The sequence below is a fragment of the Cupressus sempervirens genome, chromosome 9 (genome assembly GCF_028749045.1).
Source record: "Cupressus sempervirens isolate cs-2001-9-10 chromosome 9, ASM2874904v1, whole genome shotgun sequence".
Classification (NCBI taxonomy): Eukaryota; Viridiplantae; Streptophyta; class Pinopsida; order Cupressales; family Cupressaceae; genus Cupressus; species Cupressus sempervirens.
The window spans coordinates 366165442-366189050 of NC_143126.1; the positions used below are offsets into that span (position 1 = coordinate 366165442).

Sequence of the window (23609 nt, forward strand, 5' to 3'; positions counted from 1 at the left end):
ATGTGGCTTCTTTCATAAAAATGTTAACATGATGTCTTTAATGATGATTATGTTGTATTGATAGAGATGCATTATTATATGTACGCATTTGATGTTAGACTTGTGATTTTTACGATACTTACCCCATACTTGCATGTGTATGGTGTGCGTGTTTATTTTATCTTTCTGTCTGACGTGTTTGATGTGGTTAGGGGAGGGAGTCGTAGTCACCTGCTAGTCGGGATCTACACGATGAACCACTCCCCGCCATTGTTTGTTTAGTTTAGATATATTATATACATGTACATGCTCGTCTTTTATGCAAGATGTAGGTACCGGGCATCGACTTCCCTGAATTGTCAGGATGAGCATGCCCTATTACAAATACTCAAATGGTGAGAATGGGAAGATAATGATCAGGTCCAATCCTAGCCATAAGCCTATAATACTTGTCCTGCAAGGAGGACTCGTAACAGACTGTCTACCCTTTTTAAAAATCCGTTAGTATTTTTGTGCGTATGTTGTTTTGTGAGTCTTTGATGATTTTTTTGTTAATTAAGTTTAATTAAAAGATTAAATTAATAACTTAATTTAATGGAAATTATTATGATATTATGAATATTTAATTATATTTAATTAATTGAGAAATTAATTAAATATAAAAAATTAAATTGAAGATAAAAGTTTTAAGATTAAATTTAGAACTTGATAATATTTATTTAATTTAATAATAATATATATTTAGAGTTCATTTTTAAATAAATGCTAAATATTATTTTTATTTAAGTTAATAAATATTTATCAAATTAAACGTTCAAAAATATATTAAAAGGAGAAAGATATTAAATTATGAAAAAGATTTAAGTCGCATGAATGAGTTTAAAATATTAGAAATTAATTAAAAGATAAAATATGTGCACTTGATTAAGATATTTTAATAAAGTGCGCATGAGATTAAAGTTATAAATTAATTTATTAAAGCAAAGTCAAGTGGAAAGTTAAATAAAGTAATTTAACAATTCACTTAAAGTGCATAAAGGAATAATAAAAGAATATTTTAATTTTAAAAGAAAATCAATTGTGCATGATGAATTAATTAAATTAAATAATTGTAATTTTAGAGTTGCGGTCACAGAAACCCTAAAAGGTAATTAGATTCTATATTAGAGGTTTTCGGGTCATTATTGGGGATAGAAGTTTTTCAGACACAGGTTTATGGAGGGTAACTTGAAGGGTTTGGAAAGAAAAAAATTTTATGTGGCTTGAAAGATTTTGTTTGTGATAGGAATTTGTATCTAGTTGTCAGAGGTTAGCATCAGATCCAGGTAGGATCTCGTGGTTTAATTGTATAGTAGTTTTCGCTTTTCAAATTTCTGTTTGCTCCGTGTCTTTTGCATGTGTTATTTTTCTGGTATGCAATATTGTTCTTGTTTGAGAAAAATCTGTATATGGCTTAGATGGGTACTTCGCTGAGTATATTTTAATATTAATAAGATTGAATAAGAAATCAAGCAAATACGAGAATTTATTGGATATGGAAATCATGTCTGAGATTTAAAAGATAAATGTTGTGCTTTTCCTATAGATTTTAGGAACGAAAATTAATTCAAGAAAGGGTTGAATTTAAAATTGAAAATTTCTACATTAACAATTTGGACGGTTAATAATGTTTTCTCTACTAGAGTAATGTGGAAAAAACAATTTTAAAAAAAAATATTATATATAAAAAAGGAAAGTTATTTAGTAAATTCTTTATAATTATAGATTTTATTGAATAAACCAAACTTTTTATTAAAATGTTTAACAAAATATTTTAATAAAATAAATTTTTTTAAAAAAAATTATTAAAAAATATATATATATTAAAAAAAATTATAAAATTAATTGGGGAGGGGCGGTTAAACCAACCCCTACCTCGCCTTACCTGTATGACGGCAACGTAGCTGTTGCCGCAACAGTGATTGCTGCAACAGTAGCAGTACTATGTACTGCTGCTGCGGCAGCAGCTTGCTATGGCAGAGCTGCCGTAGGTTAAAGGCTACGGCCAGTCTTAAATAGCCGGCGGGCTATAAACGTTTTTTTTTAATATATTTAAAATCATTTTTATAAAAATAAGTTTATAATGTTTTAAATAAAATAAAATTTATATTATTAATTAGTAATAATTTGTTAATAAATTTATATTGTTAATTATTAAATTTTATTATAATTAAATTTAGCGAATTTTTAATTAATGAATTTAATCAATAAACATTATTAAAATTTATAATTTTTATAATTAATCAATAAGTATTGTTATTAATATTATTTCGTAAATAATAATTAAATGGTATTAGAATGGGTTTTGTTTAAATATATGCGTATTAATTAACTTAGTTAAAGTCTTATTTGACTAAGGTTAACTAATAAAAGAAAGTTATTTGAATCAAGTATTGCACTTATTTAAATTATCGATAATAATGATCTTAATAAACTGAGAATCTTATACACTTAAACGTTCATTTAAAATGCAAATTGAAGACGTTATTATTGACTCTATTATGTCTTTTCAAATCAAACCCAACTATGAACTATATTGTTTGTTTGTAATATCTGTGCTTTCGGATTTTGGAGTCGAGTAGGTGTTGACCAATCTAGGACGTACACCAGAGGTTTTGTGGGATTTCTGTTATACCAATTATGTGGCTAGTTGTCATGATGTGTTATGTGATTCAAATTGAGATTATATTTATGAGGTTTACTTTGTGGAGCATTTAATGTGTACTTGGATGGGAGAACCTTCTTATTATCAGGTTGCCTGTTAAGGAACCGAGTTTGATCTTTATGGGTGTTGTGGTATGGGACACAACTGTGTTTTTATGTACTTAGGAGAGGTTGTCTAGGTACGTGACTTGGGAGTGGCTTGCATAGGGGTCCGAGACCCAAAGTGGTCAGTGCCAGGGTAACCTAATGCAAGTTATGTAATAAGTGATAATCTAGTAATTAAAATTTATGGGGGAAAACACACTAAAAAGATAAGTTAGAGATTTTTGATCCACCCATGCCTTGAGTGCTTGTATAGACTAAGGATGGGAATGAGATGAGTGCCTCGTCTTCTTGAGAGGGCTTTCTAGTTTCCATATGTGTGACGTTGAGGGTCCGGGGTTCAGAGTAACCAGTCCAGGGTAAGTCAACGCTTGAGGGTCCGGGTTCTATTAAGAGATCAGTCCAGGGTAACTCAAGCAGCCATGTGATGACACTCCCTAGTATGTAGCCTGAGTCTCCTCTGTAGATTTGTGTACCTCTAGTGGTGTATTTATTGTTGGATATGTTTATTGTGGTTATTACTTTCATTAATGATGATTGGTGATTCATGGATGATGTACTCTTGATATGTGGTTTTTGACTTGTGGTGATTATCTTTCATTGACTTTATCTTATGATCTTGGTATTTGGTTTATACTTGGTTCGTGTATGATGTTTGGTTATGTGGTGTCAGTATTGGATTGAGTGTTCTTTCTTTCTGGATTATTTTATCTTCTTGAGTAGCATGTGTTACCTTTGAGGTAGTTTTGGCTATTAGGGGTACCTTGCCTAGGAATGTTTTATGTTTGATAGCCGTATGTGGATCGTTCATTATCTTCCCTGCACGGTGGGAGTGGAAGCCTGACTAGGTAACCACACGGTCGAGAGGTAGTGCCTTCTTACCATTTGGGTTCCCTTCACATTGCTAGCTGTTGGATGTTCATTGCAGAAGATGTACCTTTATCATTCTTATTTCTTATCTTAGAGACTTCTTTTCAGATGATGTATATACGTTATCATGTATCATGATGTATTGTATCTATTCTCACCTACCCTGCGACATGTGCAATGGATGTTATTTATTGGATGCACTTTCATTGTATTAGTTATACTTATGCTTTGCTTATGCGATTATGTATCTGTTATTTCTTTATGATCATGAGACATTGTACTTGGAACTTAAACTAATTAATTTAAAATTATTAAATGTGACTCAACGTAAAGGAACCTTTGAGGAATTGAAACTATATCTGTAATTGATTATGTGTGTATGTTCATATTGCTTCCGCATTAATGTTATCTTGATGTTGTTTAAACTTTAAAAAAAAAATAGTTCAGTAAACATTGTAACATGTTAGGTTTATTTCTCTTGGGTTCCCGAGCGGGGCGTTACATATTCATCACACTCCTAATTTTCATTTTATAATATCAAGACTTATTCTACTACTATATATTTTGCACTTTAATCTATTATAACAAATGACTTTTTAAAGTATTGATTATTGGCATTGGTAGACTATTGAGAGATACTGATTGGCAGAGAAGTGTAGTTAGATGTAGTGGTGCATTTGGTTGTCATTGATGGTAACATAGTCATAGCACAAATAAGGATCAATGGGTGAGGCAAGGCAAGTGATTAGTGAACAAGAAGATGAATAAGTGTAGTAATCAATATGCAAGAGGAATAATAGTAAGATGAATATTTTGATGGAGATCAAGATGCATTGTAAGTAAAGTGGAGAAGTCATAGAAGAATAACTGGTAATGTCTATAAAGGCTAAGTGTAAGATTGCAACACATAACATTAATAGGAGAGTGTTGGTGAATTTTTTGTAGCTCAAAATTTAAGTGTTGGAAGTGTTCTTATAAGCCCACAAATATAACAATATATCAACAATAGACAGATGGGGAGGGTACCATTATGTTGAACCCATCTTTGATTTGTTTTGAGGTACAACTCCCTCATGTGAGATATTTAAACAAATCCCTCATGTGAGATATTTAATCAACTCCCTCATGTGAGATATGCAATGAATTCAAAACTAGTACACCTTTAACTAGAAAGTAAAGAAAGGGAAAAAAACATGCACACAATGTAATAAAGGAAACTATCTTTAAACTAGATAATGTATACAAATAAAACACAATTCATTTACATAAAACATTATATATTACAAATGGGGATGAATAGGGGGAACAAACTTTGAAATGCTCATAGATGTTATTCAAAGATAACATAACAGATAACTTTGATAATTATCTAAAAAAAAAACCACATGAAGCACATAATTAGGGGTCCAAAAAGTGGTATCAAAGAATTTTGGCATGCATTCATATGAAAAACCAAAAGTAGATCATAGTCTTTTACATTGGCAACTAACTACCCTTTCTGACGATCATAGTTGCAATAATTCTAGAATATGCAAGAGAGAAAGGATGAAGCTTGGTGGGGAGTCAGAACATTCAATGATTTCACTTGAAACTGTGAGCGATGAGGTGGAAGTAAGTAACTAGAACACATAGTTAATGCAATTGTAAGGAAGAGCCTAAGTTGTCAACGATAAATCAATGGAAAAAAGGCGGTGTATTGGGTAGCCATATGATGGAATGCCATTTGATCACTATGTCCAATTCAAACTATAGACTATACACATTGGGTCATAGGCTAGAACAGAGCTTAATCAATGCACCAAAATAACATGTTGGACAAGTCCTTGACTTACACATGCCAATCAAACTAATTTTTTTTATAAAATATATATTTTGATTTGTCCAAATAATAGTCTATGTAGATGGTGAAAAATTAGATTTTGAATCCCTAGTGAATCCACATATGAAAGAATTTAAGCCTCATGGAAGATCATGAGAAAAAAATGCATTGGACCAAATCTCCAATGGAGGAGAGCAAAAAAGGATCATAGCTCAACTTAGGACTAGCTCTCACCATTTGAGGTGTGAAGCGAATACATGGATGGTACTTAAGGAAGAATGAGAAAAATGACAAAACAACATTTTATCACAAAATGACCATACAATGACATTCGTCCCATGTATAATAATATTTTAAGAAATGACAATTTAAATACTCTATTTGAATAATAATACAAACCTTATTATTAAAATATAATATTAAAAAAAAAATTCTAAAAAGAAGATTATAAGACCTGATATCCTACCAAATATATGCTGCTTAAGAGGTCTCATAGACTACATGACCTTCTAGACGTTATTAGTTCCCGCAATAGGCAAAAAATTATAACATTTAATGTAGTGCAACTTTTAATTTGTTTGTCCAATTATAATATTTTATTCTTCCTTTTTGTGGCTATAAAGTTATAATATTTATTGTATTTGAAATAATTCAACACAATATATTTCTTGTCAATTTGATTGGTTGTTTTGTGCTACAATAGGGAGTGTAACTTTATCATTTGTTTGTCCAATCAATACAGTTTATTATTCAAGTACTTTTTGCAACTATAAATTTTTAATATATATTGTATTTGAAATAATTCATAAAAATATATTTTATTGACAATTTGATTGGTGGTTTTGTGCTATCGTAGGACTTTCATTTATTTGTACACAAAATGCAACAAATTATTTTAGAAACTTTATACATTTTATTGTTCCAAAAAGACAAAAGATAAAATAAAATAAAAAATGTGTCAATCTTATACATATTCTTTAATAAGAAATTGATTCTCAAATAGAACTCTCTAGATTTTCTAGATTTTTTTTTTAAATTTAAAACATAAAACATTCTAAAACTTTCATTAAATTATGAGTTTCCATAACCTTGTGAAAGGAAAAAGAAACTATAAGACCTCTCGAACATTCTAGACTTCTCCACTTTCCCCATCACCCAATATTTCAAATGAATACTTTTTCTTGTTTTCTAGGCTTCCATGCAACAAAGGTCTAATCATTTGGGCATAGACAAATTATGGTTGAGAGTTTTCTTTCTCCTATGTATCACATTTAGTTGCTTTCTTTTTCACTGTACCCGACATAATATTTGACCTCATAATTTAGCCACTACTGTAAATTATAGGATCTATTCCAATTATGTTGGAGTGATTGACTCTCATAACACTAAATCAATTGAAGAGCTTAATATGATTCATTCTATTGTTCTCACTTGCAATAGAAAAACTACTAACACCTATGTTGATAAAACATTTGCAAATAGAAACATACAACACAAAAAAAGAAACAATTCACTCAAATTTGTTTTCCAAACTACCTAAGAAAAACTACTTTATATTTTGTCCATGAAAATAATTCTACTGTCCTTGTTAAAATCTAGCCCTTCTCCCTTAAAAACAAAATTCATAATTCTACTGTCCTTGTTAAAATCTAGCCCCTCTTCCTTAAAAACAAAATTCATAAAACTTTTCTTAAATACGCCATCAAATTTTAGACAACGCAAGTTTATAAATCTGGAGAGGTTTCATCTGTTTACAGGCAAAGAACGGTGAAAGAGGGGACTAGGCAATGGAGTGGAAGCTGGTGAAGGAATTGCTAATAGAAAATTCCGGGTCGGAGGATGTCGATGAATCAAGGGCGGTGTCAGCCCCCTATCTTCACCACCTCAAGGATCGCCTGCACATCCGATCTCTCCAATTCAAAGATCGCGTCCACAATTACATAAAATTGCACTACAACGATTTCTTTAACATCATATCAGTGGCTCTCCATGCCTCTAACGAAGTAGAAACCATATTTCAAAGATTGCACCAAATTTTCGACAAACTTAGCGACGGCTACAATTTTTTTGCGCTTCCAATTGATATCCAACTTTGTCGATTGGCAGCTGAGAGAGCTTCTATAAACAAGGATTTGGGTGAAAAGGAGGAGGCACGCCTTTTAGTTTTAACAATTTCAGATTTTGTCAAGAGATTGGAAAATGCGCGGATAAATGTTGAGCACGGTCATCTTATACAAGCTGCGCGTGCCCTCCAGGAGTTACGGAGAGCATTAAGAGTATCTAACACTTGGATCGAGGACGGCTTCAGGGTCTCTTCAGATTTATTACAACCCAAAGTTTTCACCCTTCTCAAAATTGAGTGGGCTTCTAGTTTTTCCAAGGTTTTCTTATTACTTTTTTCCAACTCATTCCATGGACATGGAGATTTTTCACATTATAGAATATTGTTGCATAACGTAGTGCGCGGTTTACTTTTCTGAGGAGAGTAAAAGTTGTTTTTCTGCTTGAATTGTCCAGGACTTTTGTTGTCGTTTTATCCTCATTGAGAGACACAGTTTGATCGTTCTAAAGACTCATTGATTGATGTTATTTTGTATCTTGGCAGTTGCAAGAATTGCTAGAAGATCTGTTTAAAAATGCAATCCGAGTTGACAATGATCATTCAAAGTTGTCTGTGGATTTGCAAGTAGAATATGAAAAGTTGCCCGCAAGTTTTGGCGGGATTGATCTTGCTTCAGTACTAGTGGCAATGGAAGTAAGCTACTGTCTCTCTATTGTTTCTCAACTTATATTTTTAAGATTACCTATGAGCGTTCGACTTATCTGTTCAAGCTGTTAATTAAAATAGATGTCAGTTATGGCTTCTTTCATTTTATGTCAAATAGTGCTTGTTTACATTTTATTCTTTTTCTAATCATCTCCTATATCTTTTATTTAAAAAACTCGAAGAATTTTCTTGCATATGCTCCTTCATGGCTCAATTATCAATTTTGAGTTTTTATATTCATGTTGATATACACATACAAGGAGGGAATGAAATATCAACGTTGGATGTTTGCTCCGGATATTTCAAAATTTACCACAGAAAATTAAACAAATATTTTGCATGCAACTGATTTCTTTAAAACAAACAGATTACACTGGAAAATCATGTAATATCCGATTGAAATAGAGATCCGAATCAAACGAAGATAGATCATTACAATCTTATTTTTAATATAGAAATGAAATGTCTCTGTCACAAATCTGCCTAGCTGTGAACTCTGTCACAAATCCACCAAGAAGAAAATTGGTGTTCCGTCCAATCCACCAAGAAATCCTGAAGGTTTTTGTCCTCAGGTTCTAGAACTGAAAGCCAAAGATTCCCAAAATCTTCAAAAGAAAACAATAATCAAGCATAAACCAAGCATAATCAGAATGAGCCCCTCCTTTTAAAACCCATTACAGTGACTCTTCGTTTTCCCTCTACTCGTTTCTTCATTTCCCTTTCTTTTTTGTCTTTTTATTGCCCCTTTAATTTGATTTGAACTTTGGGGAGTAATAATAAATGACTTCATTAATATTCAAACTTTACCATTAAAGTCATTTCAATACTCTATTAAATAATTAAACTAAGTTGTCATTAAATTTATTATATTTTGACAACTTATATTTAATCATTTAATTAACTTTGATATCCAAATAAGGGAACATTACAATCCTCTCTTCAGAGTCTGTAAGCCAAAACCAGGATCCCACGTCAACCTTAAAACACTGCTCCACCAATATGCTGCACCACTCTGAAAATAACAACACTATACCTTGAGTTGTGAAGCAACTCATCATGATCCATAAGAAACAAAGCACGAATCCTATGGCACTCGGATCCCAAACCAATCTATCCATCTATCCATATGAGTAGAAATAGATGCCTATCGTTATATAATCTTCATGTATCCATCTGAATAAGTAGTCCACCCAAAAGATGCCAAAAGCAACTCCAATATGCTCATAGATCAACTAACTCCAATATGCTCATAGATCAACTAAGTCACAAAATGTTGCTGCTATGACTTAGGCTAGCAATGAGAATGATGTTGAAGGTGTCACCATACCTATCTATAGGGAAAATTTGCATCTCTTGTGCAATATCTAACATGTAGTCATGTCCTCGCAAACTCCCATGCAACTCTCTAGCTGTTGTAGACCATGCCAAATCTGAAAATGCAATGGAAGACGAAGTAGGACAGTCACTAACAACTATTAATGATGATAAAATCACCAACCAATAAATTAACGAATTCCATCTCATATAAAATTGGGGACATTCATAATCTGTGGAAAACGCGTCTTGGGTGTTTGAACTACAAGTGTCATCAACAAAGTCTATTTCTCTAATGAATTGATCATCATCAAGTGAAATTTCACAACTAGTAAAACCTTGTTTATCATCATTCTGATATGAAAAAGTTGTTAGCTCATGATGATGAAGAGAAATATCACTGCTGTTACAAAAATCAGAATTGCTACCATACTTTTGTGTCATGCCTTGAACCCTTTCAAGCATCTCTTCCCTGGAAATCTTATGGCCCTTACTTGCAGTTTGGTAACAACACTTGTAAACCCCTCTTCAGTAGATTTCCCATTTGTAAAGGCTAGAAGCCCATGTGAATAAGAAAGTGACTTCTGCTGTCCCAAATCATAATTTTGGGCCCCTCATCTATTGCCAAATGCTAATTTTTGCATGTCCTTCCCAAGTGGTCAAAAGTAGTGGTGTCTCAGATGATTCTTCTACAAACGACGTCACAAGGCTGCAAGATACTTCTTTGTGAAATTCTTCAACATATTGGATGTCCCTTGATGTAAATTGCTGAAATGGTTGTCTCCCATTTCTTCCTTTAAGAGTTCATCAGTCCCCTCTACTATTTGTTTGATCTCCATCTCCCACGTACCAACTTCTTGATCTTTGGTTGTTGATAAAACAAACATCTGATTTTCTGATTTATATAGAGAGAAATGAGTCATGTTAAGCTGGTGACAAAGATCATCCACAATCTCAGGCTCACATTCCCTAGGTGGAGTGGTTGACCTCTATGGGTAGAGTGGATACCCGGCACAAATCTCCTGTCATCTCCCATGATACTGGGTATCAAATACTGCTGACACTGAACAAAATAATCCCAAGCCCAATTCCTGCAGGTTGGCAGGAAACCACTTTGATACCACTGTAAAGACCCTGTCATGTCTCCAACTGATTTGCTATTAGAAATAAGGAATGTTTTTTGTATTTTGTGTTTTTTTCTGATTTTTTGAGCTTTTTGAGATATATGTTTTTTTGGGTTTTTTGAGAATTTGAATTAGTAACAATGCAATGCTAGAAAGAAACAAATACTTCATGAACAGTTGAAACCTTTATTTAATGTGTTGCTAATAATTACATATGACAAATAAGAGAAATGCAAATGCATAGACAGAACTTTATAGCAATTGGAACCTGGTATCGATTTGCACCAACACATGCAGCCCAAATAGATATTTGTGTGGCTTAGTAATAGTGACGTGGCCTTCTATATGTGTAAATGTCAGCCTTCATGTGAATTGTAGGACTGAATTGCCCACATGCAAGCCTGGGTATCTGATTTAACTGGTCCTCTAAATGATCGCAGGCCTAGCACATACAGTCACAACCCTCGTGAAACAATTGCCAAACCTGTGTGTAAGCCGCGTGAGTGCAGGAATTGATCGCAGGCCCTTGGAAATTGAGTGCCACTGCCTGGTTATGATCGCAGGCTTTGAGGAATTAACTTCAAGAACATTCAGAGCCAACTGCTGCCTGGAAGATGGTCGACGACCTTGAATTTGAACAATTAAATCTCCAGATCAGATCGCAGGTAGAAGAAACCCCCAGCCTACACAATTTCTTCCTTTATCTATTAATTTCCTTCACAGTTCACTCCTCAGGTACAGAATTCAATTGTAGAGAAGCAAAGAGCATATTATTATACCTCAACAATAATTTGCTATCCAATTTCTCAGAACAATTTCCACAACTCCAAACCCTCAGCCAAGATATCAAAGCAAATTAAATATTCAATAGGATCAAACTATTAAGAGCGAATTCACAATACCTCGCAAACAGATTGAACTTCACAATGAATTCAACACTATCAGACTCTGCATAAAGTCTGCTATACCTCAACAGCAGATGAAGTACTCCTCTTAGAATTTAGACCCTTCAACAAGGGTATAAGATCAACAAACTCAGAAAATACTAACAGGACCACAAAAGCAATTAGATAATCAAATCATCGGATGCTTTTTCCAATGAAACAAGCTCATATTTATAGTCCCCTATTGACAAAAGTTTCCCAAATGAGCTTCACTTAAGAAGCTTTACCAACACAACATCATTTTATAACATTATTATAATAATGTAACTTCAATAATTAAATGATAAATTGGAGCCGTGCCTTAAATAACCCAATCCACGCGACGACCAATTGCCAACATCACCATCGACACTGCCAAATAAAGAAACCGCCCGAAATAGACTTACTAAAAATAGTAAGTCGACTACTGAGACCCCCTAATCACCCTCTCAGCTCATGAGGGCCGCTATAATAGATTGACTTGATCATCCACAAAAGCTCGCCAAAAATGGGGACATTATAGTCCTCCTTCCTTGAGATTGCTTGTCCTCAAGTAATTAGGCAACACACTGAAACCTCCACTAGGATCCCATAAGAAGCAAGAGACATCCTTGTCATCATTGAACCAAATGCGTGCTAGTAACATCATCACAATCAATAACATGACCTGCAACATAACACCCAACACTTGCGTTGATGATGTAGAAGTTAGAACATCTCTAGAAGTATTGTCATACTTTCCCATTGACTTGCCCTTGTTGTCAACAACTGGTGGGGACTCCTCATCAACAGGCGGAGGAGTAGAAGGTCCAAAGCAACCTTTCCTCGAGAAGATGCGTCTAAGTCCCATGCCTTCCTAATCGCTACTTGTAAAGAAGATGGGTCCAATGACTTTATCCATCCACAAAGTGGCCTAGTCAATCTTTCCATAAATAACATCACTCGTCTGCACTTTGAAATATCATAAACCATGATTGAAAGGCTTTGGAACTCATTGATGCACTCTCTAATCCACCAGATTGCTTCTGCTGAGCCAACTCCTTGAAGTACACCTCTAGATCCTTCCTATCAAATCTCTTGATCAAATGATCCACAAATTCCCGATAGGAAGTGATCTGGTCATGCCACAAAGAAACTAGCCCATGGTACCACCAGTTATGGGCAGCTCCATCCAAATGTAGCACTCCAAATTTGATAGCGTCCACCTCAGACATTGGACGTAGAGCCAAATAAGTATTGAGCTTATGGATCCAAGCTCGAGTTGTAACTCTCCCACTACCATCAAAGTGCTCCAATGTCATCTTATTGCAACTTGTTGTAATTCTGTCTGTCGAGGCCTCCGTCTCTCAGGTGCCAACCTCGCCCTAGAATGCTCCCGCTTCTGAGTCAGGAACTTATAAAAAAATTGATGCTCTTTAATCGCCCATGGTAAAGCATCCCAGTCCTCAAAGTGTTCCACCACGTCATCAGCAAAAGTAGCGGCCTTAGACTCAACACGAACTGCATCCAGCTCATGTCTCAGGAATGTGGGCCTCTGCGACCTATCATGAGTGCCAATTTGTCAGCTAACCCGCCCTGGTCCTCAACTTGAACCCAATTTGCATCTCTGTATCTATCAACATCTTGAGTTTTATCCTCGACGCGAGATCTATGAGAAGCAACAAAAACATCTCAAGCCCTCTCCCTACTCTATTCTCGAGGGAGTTGTATTTGCTGCAGAGTGTTAGAAAGTTGCTGCAGTACACCTGTCATTTGTTGCTATCTGAATGACAAGTTCCTGAATGTTTGTATAGCCTTTCTGTCAATACGGGTTAAGTGCATACCCGACATAAATCTCCTATCATCTCCCATGCTATTGAATATCAAATACTGTTGACACTGAACAAAATAAATCTTGAGCCCAATTCTTGCAGGCTGGCAGGAAACTGCTCTGATATCATTGTGACCCTTTCTTGTCTCCAACTGATTTGCTAATGGAAATAAGGAATGTTTTTTGTATTTTGTGATTTTTTTTCTGATTTTTTGAGCTTTTTGAGATATATGCTTTTTTAGGATTTTTGAGAATTTGAATCAGTAACAATGCAATGCTAGAAAGGAACAAATACTTAATGAACTGCTGAAGCCTTTATTTAATGTGTTGCTAATAATTATATATGACAAATAAGAGAAATGCAGAGGCATAGACAAAATTCTATAGCAATTTGAACTTGGTATTGATTTGCACCAACAATTGCAGCTCAAACTGATATCTGCGTGGCTTAGTAATAGTGACGTGGCCTTCTATATGCCTAAACGTCAGCCTTCATGTGAATTGTTGGACTGAGTTGCCCACACGCAAGCCTGGGTATCTGATTTAGCTAGTCCTCTAAATGATCACAGACCCAGTGCATATAGTCTTAAGCCTCATGAAACAATTGCCAACCCTGTGTGTAAGCTGCGTGAGTGCAGGAATTGTTTGTAGAGACCACTAGGAATTGAATGCCGCTGCCTGGTTATGATCCCAGACTTTGAGGAATTAACTTCAAGAACATTCAGAGCCAACCATTGCCTGGAAGATGGTGGACAGCCTTGAATGTGAACAATTAAATCTCCAGATCAGATCGCAGGTAGAAGAAACCCTTAGCTTACACAATTTCTTCCTTTATTAATTAATCTCCTTCAACAATTCACTCCTCAGTTACAAAATTCAATAGTAGAGAAGCAAAGAGAAAATTATTATACCTCTAGCTATAATTTACTATCCAATTTCTCACAATTTCCAGAACTCCAAACCCTCAACCAAGATATCAAAGCAAATCAAAATATTCAAGAGGATCAAACTCTCAGCTCGAATTCACAATATATCCCAAACAGATTGAACTCTACAATGAATTCAACACTATGAGACTCTGCATAAAATCTGCTATACCTCAGCAGCAGATGAAGTACTCCTCTCAGCATTCAGACCCTTATACTTCAGCAAGGGTATAAGATCAACAAACTCAGAAAATACTAATAGGACCACAAAAGCAATTAGATAGTCAAATCATTAGATGCTTTTTCCAATGAAATGAGCTCATATTTATAATTGCCCATTGGCAAAAGTTTCCCAAATGAACTTCACTTAAGAAGCTTCACCAACACGACACCGTTTTATAACATTATTATAATAAAGTGCTATTATAATAATGAAATTTTAATAATTAAATGATAAGTAGGAGCCCGTGCCTTTAATAACCCAATCCACTATAGGCTGTTAAAGTTTGTAGCTGCAATAGAGATCTTTATCTCTCAAAATTTGGACATTATTACCGTTATTGTCATTTTCAGCTGAAAAAGACACTTAAGTTTAATTTGTAACATTAAATGTAAATGACATGTGTCATTCTCATGCATTGAGGCATGAATATTCGAAGAGTCATATTTAATTATAGGAGTTATGAGAATCTCAAGAGACCTTCGGTTATAATGTGAAGAGTCTCTCCTTTTGTTATATAGATTGCATTAAGCAATAGGCATTGTACACTTGAACATTTCATTATCAATAAAGATATTTTTGTGTTGTGTGGTTGGGTTTTTCCCTTCATTCTCGAAGGGTTTTCCCAGGATAATTCTGATGTTCTTTGTTTCTGTTTTCTCTCTTATTGCTGATTATCTTCATGGATTTCTGGGCTCCAGTTTTAACATGGTATCAGAGCAAGGTTGATAACAGTAATAAATTATAACCTTGGTGGATCATGAAGTCCTATGTTTTGCATTAGGGGTCTTTAATCAGAGCCTGCCATGATTTCTGGTGGAGATTCAAATTCAAAGTGTTGTGTTGAAGAAATATACGATGGTTATATTCTTTGCTAATGAGAATTGATCATCTCTCAATCCATATCCATTTTTTTATGGATCTCGTTTTCTAAAGTACAGACGTTTCTATTGTGATCGGGAAAATTTATGGACTCTTGACATTCATTAGCGATATTATTTCTCCTTGTTTTTGGCATAAGTGGCTTCTTCCTGTTGTAATGGAAGTCTCCGTGGGAGCTACTACATGCATGATCAGGGAAGTATTGTTTATTTGCATTTTTTAAGTCATTCCTAGCGATATTAAATTTGGAGTATATCGCTTTTTGCATCTTGTTTTTTTTAATTTTTAAAATACTGTTCACTCTCTGGAGGTGTCGTAATAAGTTTTATGGGCTCTTGTTTTAACCTTTGACGTAAGGATTGGAGGCAACGATAGCCAGGTGTAGATGCCCCAAGGATTGTTGGTGTCTTAGAAAATTTTACAGGAATTTTGGAAGGCGTCTTCTCATTTCGAGCTTGAAAGTTTTTCAAAGGCTCTTAAATGGCGACGAAGCTCAACATGCACAAAGGATGCAAAACGATGAGGAATTCTCATGTTCATCCTAACACTTTCAAGTGTAAACTATTGAGCTATTAGGTATCTAGGATCTCCAGCGGTGCTATGTTTGTTAGAGACATTATATTTAGTAATGGCCCATATATTGTCGTGCTTGTAGCTTGGTCTTCACCGGAGTTGAATCGACACATAAACAGTTACTTTTGTGTATGCGTCAGTTACTTCCATGAATGTATTGCAAATCAATAAATAACGGTTTGTTGTGATTAGAACGTTGATCTCAAGATGATGCATGCTGATCGTGCGTGATGGGTGAAGAGTTATGGCATCTCATTTATGATCACAGGCTTGCTAAGAGGATAATATTAAGGTTAGAGGTCAAACTGTGAACAACGTATAGTAGTCTATGCCAAAAGGTAATCGCTGTAACGATACCTATGACATCAGGTAACAAAATTGGGAGAGTTCTGTTTTATTCTCCGTTTCTTCTTATTATATCTTTTCAATTAATTTTATTGTTTAAAAGATAAATGACGTGAATTGTAGTGTTCACATATATGCATGACCATTAGGAGTACTCAGTTCTTCTAGAGGTGAATGAAGATTTCATACCTGCAGCATCATGTTATTTTTTAAGATGGTGACACCTTTTGCAAAGTCAAGTAGCCTTTAATTAAAATATTAGGAATTTCATGCTGACAAGTCTTAGGTTCTAGTATTGCGAAATGTGACAATGGGTCTCATGTTTATATCTGTTGAGTCATTTACGGTACTTGCAGTAGGCAATTGATTTTTTTTTTGGTTTACTTAGAAAGAGGTTCGCATGTGCTAGGGAGAATTTGCTATCGAGGATTGAAGCATCAATCATACCCAATGAGTAATGTTTGGCCCCGTGGGAAGTGAACGGATTTGTGTACCAGAAGATTCTTGATCTCCTATGAGAGGTGAGAAATTATTGAGGATATCAATGCTAGACCCGATTCATATGGAACCGATAGATCAGTTTTCATATTATTGATCTCTTTTCTCACTTGGTTGCAAGAAAAGGAATCATATGGGACCAATAGATAAGTTTTTATATTATTGATCTCTTTTCTCACTTGGTTGTAGGAAAAGGATGCATCATATTATGACATGGGGATGTTTTAGAGGTAAATGTTATAGCTCCAGAGGGAGATGCTGAGCTATAGAGGGAGATTTTAGCTTTAGAGGGAGGCTTCATAATTAAGAGGGAGCGCTAATGGAATCCTCTTCATTCTCATATATGATCATGATGCTTGTGTTTTGTAAAATTTGAGACTTAAATGGAACTAAGTCTTGCTTTTATTTTCCCTATTTCTATTCTTGTGTGAATAAATAAAGATTGTAAGATCAGCTATGATAACTCTTTCACTGAACATCATGTTGAGAGAGTCCATGATGTCATCACCTTGAGAGATTCCATGATGGAAGTTGTATGTCACGTTGAGAGATTCCATGACAGTTCACGTTGAGAGAGTCCATGAATAAAAGCTTAGCTGTGAGTCTTACAAATCTTTTCATGTTGAGTGATTCCATGAATATAAGTCATTGTTACAGGTTTTCATGTTGAGTGATTCCATGAATATGAGTCATTGTTATAGGTTTTCCTATTGAGTGATTCCATGAATATAATTCATTGTTACAGGTGTCCACATTGAGTAACTCCATTAATTATGTTTTGAATTTGTATGATCAGAATTTATCATTGACATTTTTTGGTTGCAGCATTATGTCATTGTTTAGATAAAGATCTTTCTCTTGCTAAAAGGAAATGTTAAAGTTTGTAGCTGCGATAGAGATCTTTATCTCTCGAAATTTGGACATTACTACCATTATTGTCATCTTCAGCTGAAAAAGACACTTAAGTTTAATTTGTAATATTAAATGTAAATGACATGTGTCATTCTCATACATTGAGGCATGGCTATTCAAAGAGTCATTTAATTATAGGAGTTATGAGAATCTCAAGAGACCTTCGGTTATAATGTGAAGAGTCTCTCCTTTTGTTATATATATTGCATTAAGCGATATGCATTATACACTTGAACATTTTATTATTAATAAAGATATTTTTGTGTTGTGTGGTTGGGTTTTTCCCTTTCCCAAGATAATTCTGATGTTTTTTGTTTCTGTTTTCTCTCTTATTGCTGATTATCTTCATGGATTTCTGGGCTCCAGTTTTAACACAGGTGACGACCAATTGCCTGTGCCATTGTCGGCACGACCAAATATAGAAACCACCCAAAATAGACTTACTAACAATAGTAAGTCCACCACTGAGACCCTCTAATCACCCTATCAGCTCATGAGGGTCGCTATAAATTGACTCGATCATCTGCAAAAGCTCGCAAAAAATGGGGACATTACATAGTGAAATTGAGGATTGAGGGCTAGAAATCAAGGTGATTTGAGACCACTATGAACTCAGGCTGCTTGGAGTTCAAAACGTTAGAAACTTAAGAGTTCAAAGAGTTGGAAGCTTTGAAGAGTATTGAAACTCTTTAAACCACTAAATAAGAAGCCTATATTTGCGATTTTCTACATATTTTAAGTTTGAAAACTTGAAAATTGTCTTATCATAGAAAATCAAGTAGGCTTTGAAATAGATTGACAGTGGGAATTTGTGATTAGAATCAAGTGTTGGACGTTGTTTTAAGAAATCAGAATTTGCATTTTTTAGGAAATGCATTGCGACATTCATGCAACGTGGTTCTATAAGTTTTTTTTTGAAATTAGTTATCTAGAATTACAACTTTCAGCGCATTCAAGCTTAAGCATAGATACATTGCCTTAGGGGACGAGGGGATGGTAGAGTAGGGGGACAAGTTTCCAGGACAAGGGGACAGTGGCGGGGGATGGGAGGAGTTGTATATACTATAAATATGGTACTATGAGCTTAAGAAGAGAATTTGATAAACATTCAAAGGTTATTAGAATTAGAAAATGCAAGGATTGTTGGGGGTTTCATATATCCATTTCATAGGTTGAACACAATTAGCTTTCTTGTTTACAAGGTGAAGTTGAGATATTTATGAACTTAGAGGAAATCATTGATAAGAGAAGGCAACCTAATGAAGAAATGAAGATGAAAGCCCAAGTTCAAATTCAAGTTATCAGGATGGAGATCGAGAACAACAAGGAAATGAATAAGTCTACAAATGGAGCAATTGGAAAGATCCTACATGAAGCACTTACATCACTTTTACAAGAGTAAGATCAAGGCAAGATACCACCAAAACGAGCAAGTTCAAGACATTTCAATGAGAAGATTTCAACAAAGATGGAGAAGGTTTATGAAGACGAAGCAATTTGGGAATATGGCCATCACAATCAATCGAAGGTGTGAAAATATTGAGTAGCAAGAGATATTGATAGAGGTGTAAAGACTTTTTTATGATGACAGAGAAGTGGAAATGATGAAATGTTCAAGATAGATATGATGTAGTGACACCCACTCATCTTCAAGCGATTAGAAGATTCTAGTTTCATATACCCAAGTTCATTCTGTTAAATCTAATTTCCTCATTTGTGCCTAAACTGTTGCTTTATTGTATTTGGGTAGCATATAATGCTTATAGTTGGTTGTTTGATTTGGGTTTTGTTGGCACAATAATGGCCATTGATTTCAAATCAACTTAAACTATTAATTGTAATTGAGCTCTCTAGAAAAGGCTTGCTCCTCTCATTTGTAAAGGGAGAATTGGAGATTGTTGCCAAAATGCTACCAAAATAATTGCATGTTCATTTTGATTTCATGGTGGATTCCTTAAGCTATTTTGGAATCTCACATAGATTCTTAATTCCTCACTTAGTTTAATTTGATTAAGTTGATTAGAAGTTTAAAATAGTTGGATAGTTTAATGGAAGATATTGCTGTTTTTGAAAGCATGGTGAAACTAGTGTCTATACCTTTTTGTTCTTGTTGATTGCAAGTATTTTTGCAAGGTTAGTCTAGGCCTTATTGCAAGCACTTCACTTCAATTACTTGATGATCATTGAATTCTATTATTATGGTTTTGACGAGCACAAGTGGTTTGAAAATCGTATTTTTACCCTAAAAAGATTGCACCCTCCTATGTGTAGTTGACTTGGCAAAGCAAGGACTAGTTTGGTCTCACTATGACATCAACATTGTCTTGCATTAGTATAGTTAGAAGTAGCAGTTTAGACCTCTAAACCCTTATTTTGTTAGCACTTCATTTTAAATTTTTGTTAGAAGTAGATTGAAGAGCTCAATTTCTATATCATTCGCATTCAAGAAGTTGATAGATCCTCTTCAAAAGAGCTAACATAAGTTCCAAATGATTACTAGTGAGTGACATCACAAAATTGAGTTAAATCCAATGTTAGAAGGAACCTTAACATCTAAGCTTCCTTGTTCAAGAGGATTGGATATTTGGTGTTCTACCCTAGGATGTTAAGTGGTTCATCTTGCATGTTGGAGTGGTCACCAAACTCAAATCAACAAAATTGGTGCTAGAAGGAGGGCCTTTTGCAAAGTTCATTTGTAGGAATATCAACATGTGAAGAAAAGTTGGATAGAATAAGCTCATCTTTGCCAACAAAGTTTGAAAGAATCTTGAGATCAACTTCCAAACTAGAGGAGGACTTGCTTGAGGTTCAATTTGACAAAAAAAAGAGAAACAAGAAACAATTGAAGCAACACAGGTGAAGGAGGTTCCTAAAGTCAATTAATCGATCTATAACAATAGCCTAATCAAACAAGCTTGATTCAATCAATCCCTTTTGCCACACAAGAAGTTTTAATCCAGACAAATTAAGCTTAGGCAACAACCCAACAAGTCAATACAACAATGGGACATCATCAAAATGATGCTACTTGGTTGGTTAACAACCCCTCTCCATTGATTTTCATTGATTACCATGATATGCTTAAGAATCTAGATAAGTTCAGCTGCAAGTTTAAAGTTAATGATCCAAATAAAATAGCCGATCAATATTTCAAGATTGTTAAAGAAGCTCTATGTAGTGGGTAAATTGAATACAAAGATCTAGCATATCAACTCTTGACCTACTCTTTTGGAGATGAAGCTATGAATTGGTTTATCCATTTATCGACATCTTCCATAGACTCATAGGAGGCACTGAAGAAAGCATTTGTAGACAAGTATGATATTCCAAATTCACCATCCAAATTGTTTTCATAATTTGTTCAAGTCAAGAGATAGGAGAACTAGTCACTTCTTTCAATCATCGATTCCATAAAGCATACACAAGGTCGCAAGATCCCTATACAATCGATTATGTGAGAGCAAGAGGGCTATATTATAATGCTATGGATCATGTCACATCCATGTTTTTGAGGCGTTCCAGCCTCGTCCAATATATCTATATGTATCATATATCAAAGCTATTGAAGTGAGTAAATGATAGGGACAAAATATGTTAGGACTATAATTCCACATGGGATCAGTTGGATATCAAGTTCCATTAAGTCAAGTGTATGGTTTTAAGTTTTAACCAACCTATGGCTCAACATCTTCTAGTTGTAAATCAAATTCTTCAATTAACATATGAGGCTCCATCGCATCAATTGGGACTTTATCCTGGAGTTTCCATTTCTCGAGCACGTTAATCACAACCTGCATACCTTCAAGGTGCAACACCTTCTACAATAAATCAAGAGGAAAAAGATGAGTCGAAGGAGATTATCGAGCAAATGAAGACATTGCCAACTGAAGTCACCTACTTGAGAAATCAATGCAATTAGTTAGAATGCATGTTTAAGACTCATCAAGCCCTATAGAATAACTATCAAGGAAACTAACAGAAAATAATCAAAGCAATATGCAAGGGAACAACCATGGATCCAATAGTAACAATCAAAATATCAAAGGAAGATGTGGATCCCAACAACTAACACTCAAAAGTGGTGTCATCATTGGAAGATCTACCAAATTTTGAGAACTGATTTGCAGATAGGGTGTTCCTAGCAAAAGCAATTTTCCCAATTTGTGTAGGTTACACATATAATATCCTACTAGATATTTTACCCAAACTTTCTCACAAACAAATTTCAAAAGATAACATATATATTTTTTGCAAATAAAACCAGCAATATAAACCAGCAAATGCTCCTTAAGCTACTCAATTTTAAACAACTACAGATTTTCTATTGTATTAAAAACCAGCAATAGAACAACATGCATAGAAGAATCCAATCTTAGAAACAACAGTTGGATTGGAGATACGTAGAAAAGAACCTGTAACATCAAATGCAAACTTTAATGTGAATTGATCTCTAATGCTGAACTAGGTTGGCATTGATTTTGACAAGTTGAGCCTAAAGGTTTCCGTCCTCAGGTTCTAAATATGAAGCTAAAAACTTCACATTCTCTAAGAGAAAACTCAAGACAAAACAATATCCAAGCATAACTACTATGAATAAGGCTTACTCTTTTTGATGCTCAAACAATGACTCTTTAGCTTCCCTTCTCTACCTCCTTGTCTTCTTGCCATTTTGTCTCTCTTAAATAATATTCTTTACTAATTCTACAATAAGTTCCCCAAAAGTCTATTATATATATATATATGGGTTAGCCTATTAATTCTCTAATGTCTCCCAAAAAAGGGGACATTTCAGTCCTCCCTCCTTGAGTTTGCTGGCCCTAAAGCAATCATGAGTCCTTAGACCAATACCAAGATCCCATATCATCCTGAGAGATACTGCTTCTTCCGCATGTAGTGCTACTCTGAACCCAACTATTCCCTACCTCAAGCTGTGAACCCACTCATTTTGATCTCTGAAAAGAAGAGCTCCTATCCTATCAACAATAGGATCTCAAACAAGTCTATCCATCTGATCCTGGGAATAGAAGTGGTGGTCCATCCATCCATGATCCCCTTGTGTCGTCCAACTGCACAAGAATAACACCCTGCACATGCCAACAATACCTCCAATATGCATGAAGACCAACTCATCAAGTCTCAAAATGTTGCTGTCATAACTCGGATTTGCATCACGAATATTGACAATGTCATCATCGAGCCACTGAATTGGGAAAGAAAACCTCTCATATAGAATATCCCTCGAGTAAAAATGTCTCCACAAATTTGTATACAACTCAATACCCCTTGTAGACCATTCTAATTCTGAAAATATAATGATAGACCGAACAAGGTAACCATTGATAATTGAAGAGGGCATACAGATAAAATCACCAACTAATCTCATGAAGACTCGGTGATATAGCTCTAGATAATCAGTAGAAACCATCAGTATAAATCAAGGATAATTCTGAATTTTCAGCACCACCATAAGAATCATCACTCAAATCAACATTTCCGTTAATGAAATGATCACCATCATAGGAAACTTTAGAACTAATATCAATTGAATCAACATTGTCCTCATGATGTGGTGACGATGTGTAACTATTGATATAAAAATCAGAATTCATGCGGTTGACATTTTATTGGCCCTTATGGTGAAAATACCACGTCCACCTTCATTCTCACCATGTCCACTTGGATAGGTGAAGGTGAAAATACCATGTCCACCTTCATTCTCACCAAGGGCGTGGATACCTTCTATCATTGGTATGATCTCCTTGGCCTTGGGACTAAGATCAACTTCTTTGTGAGTGGCTGCCATATAAGACTGATTTTTAGCCTGATATAAAGAGTAATGTGC

The 23609-nt window shown here is 34.7% G+C and overlaps 1 protein-coding gene across 2 annotated transcripts in view; it reads left to right on the forward strand.

Annotated features, from left to right (window-relative positions):
* The first annotated feature begins 7129 nt into the window (after positions 1-7129).
* The window catches only part of ATZW10 (centromere/kinetochore protein, putative (ZW10)), a 228329-nt gene continuing 211849 nt past the window's right edge, over positions 7130-23609 (forward strand). For both annotated transcript variants that reach the window (XM_089800136.1, XM_089800137.1), the window contains exons 1-2: positions 7130-7854; positions 8079-8228. In XM_089800136.1, coding sequence (XP_089656262.1) covers positions 7261-7854; positions 8079-8228 — 744 coding nt within the window. In that variant the 5' untranslated portion in view covers positions 7130-7260. The remainder of the gene's footprint in view (positions 7855-8078; positions 8229-23609) is intronic.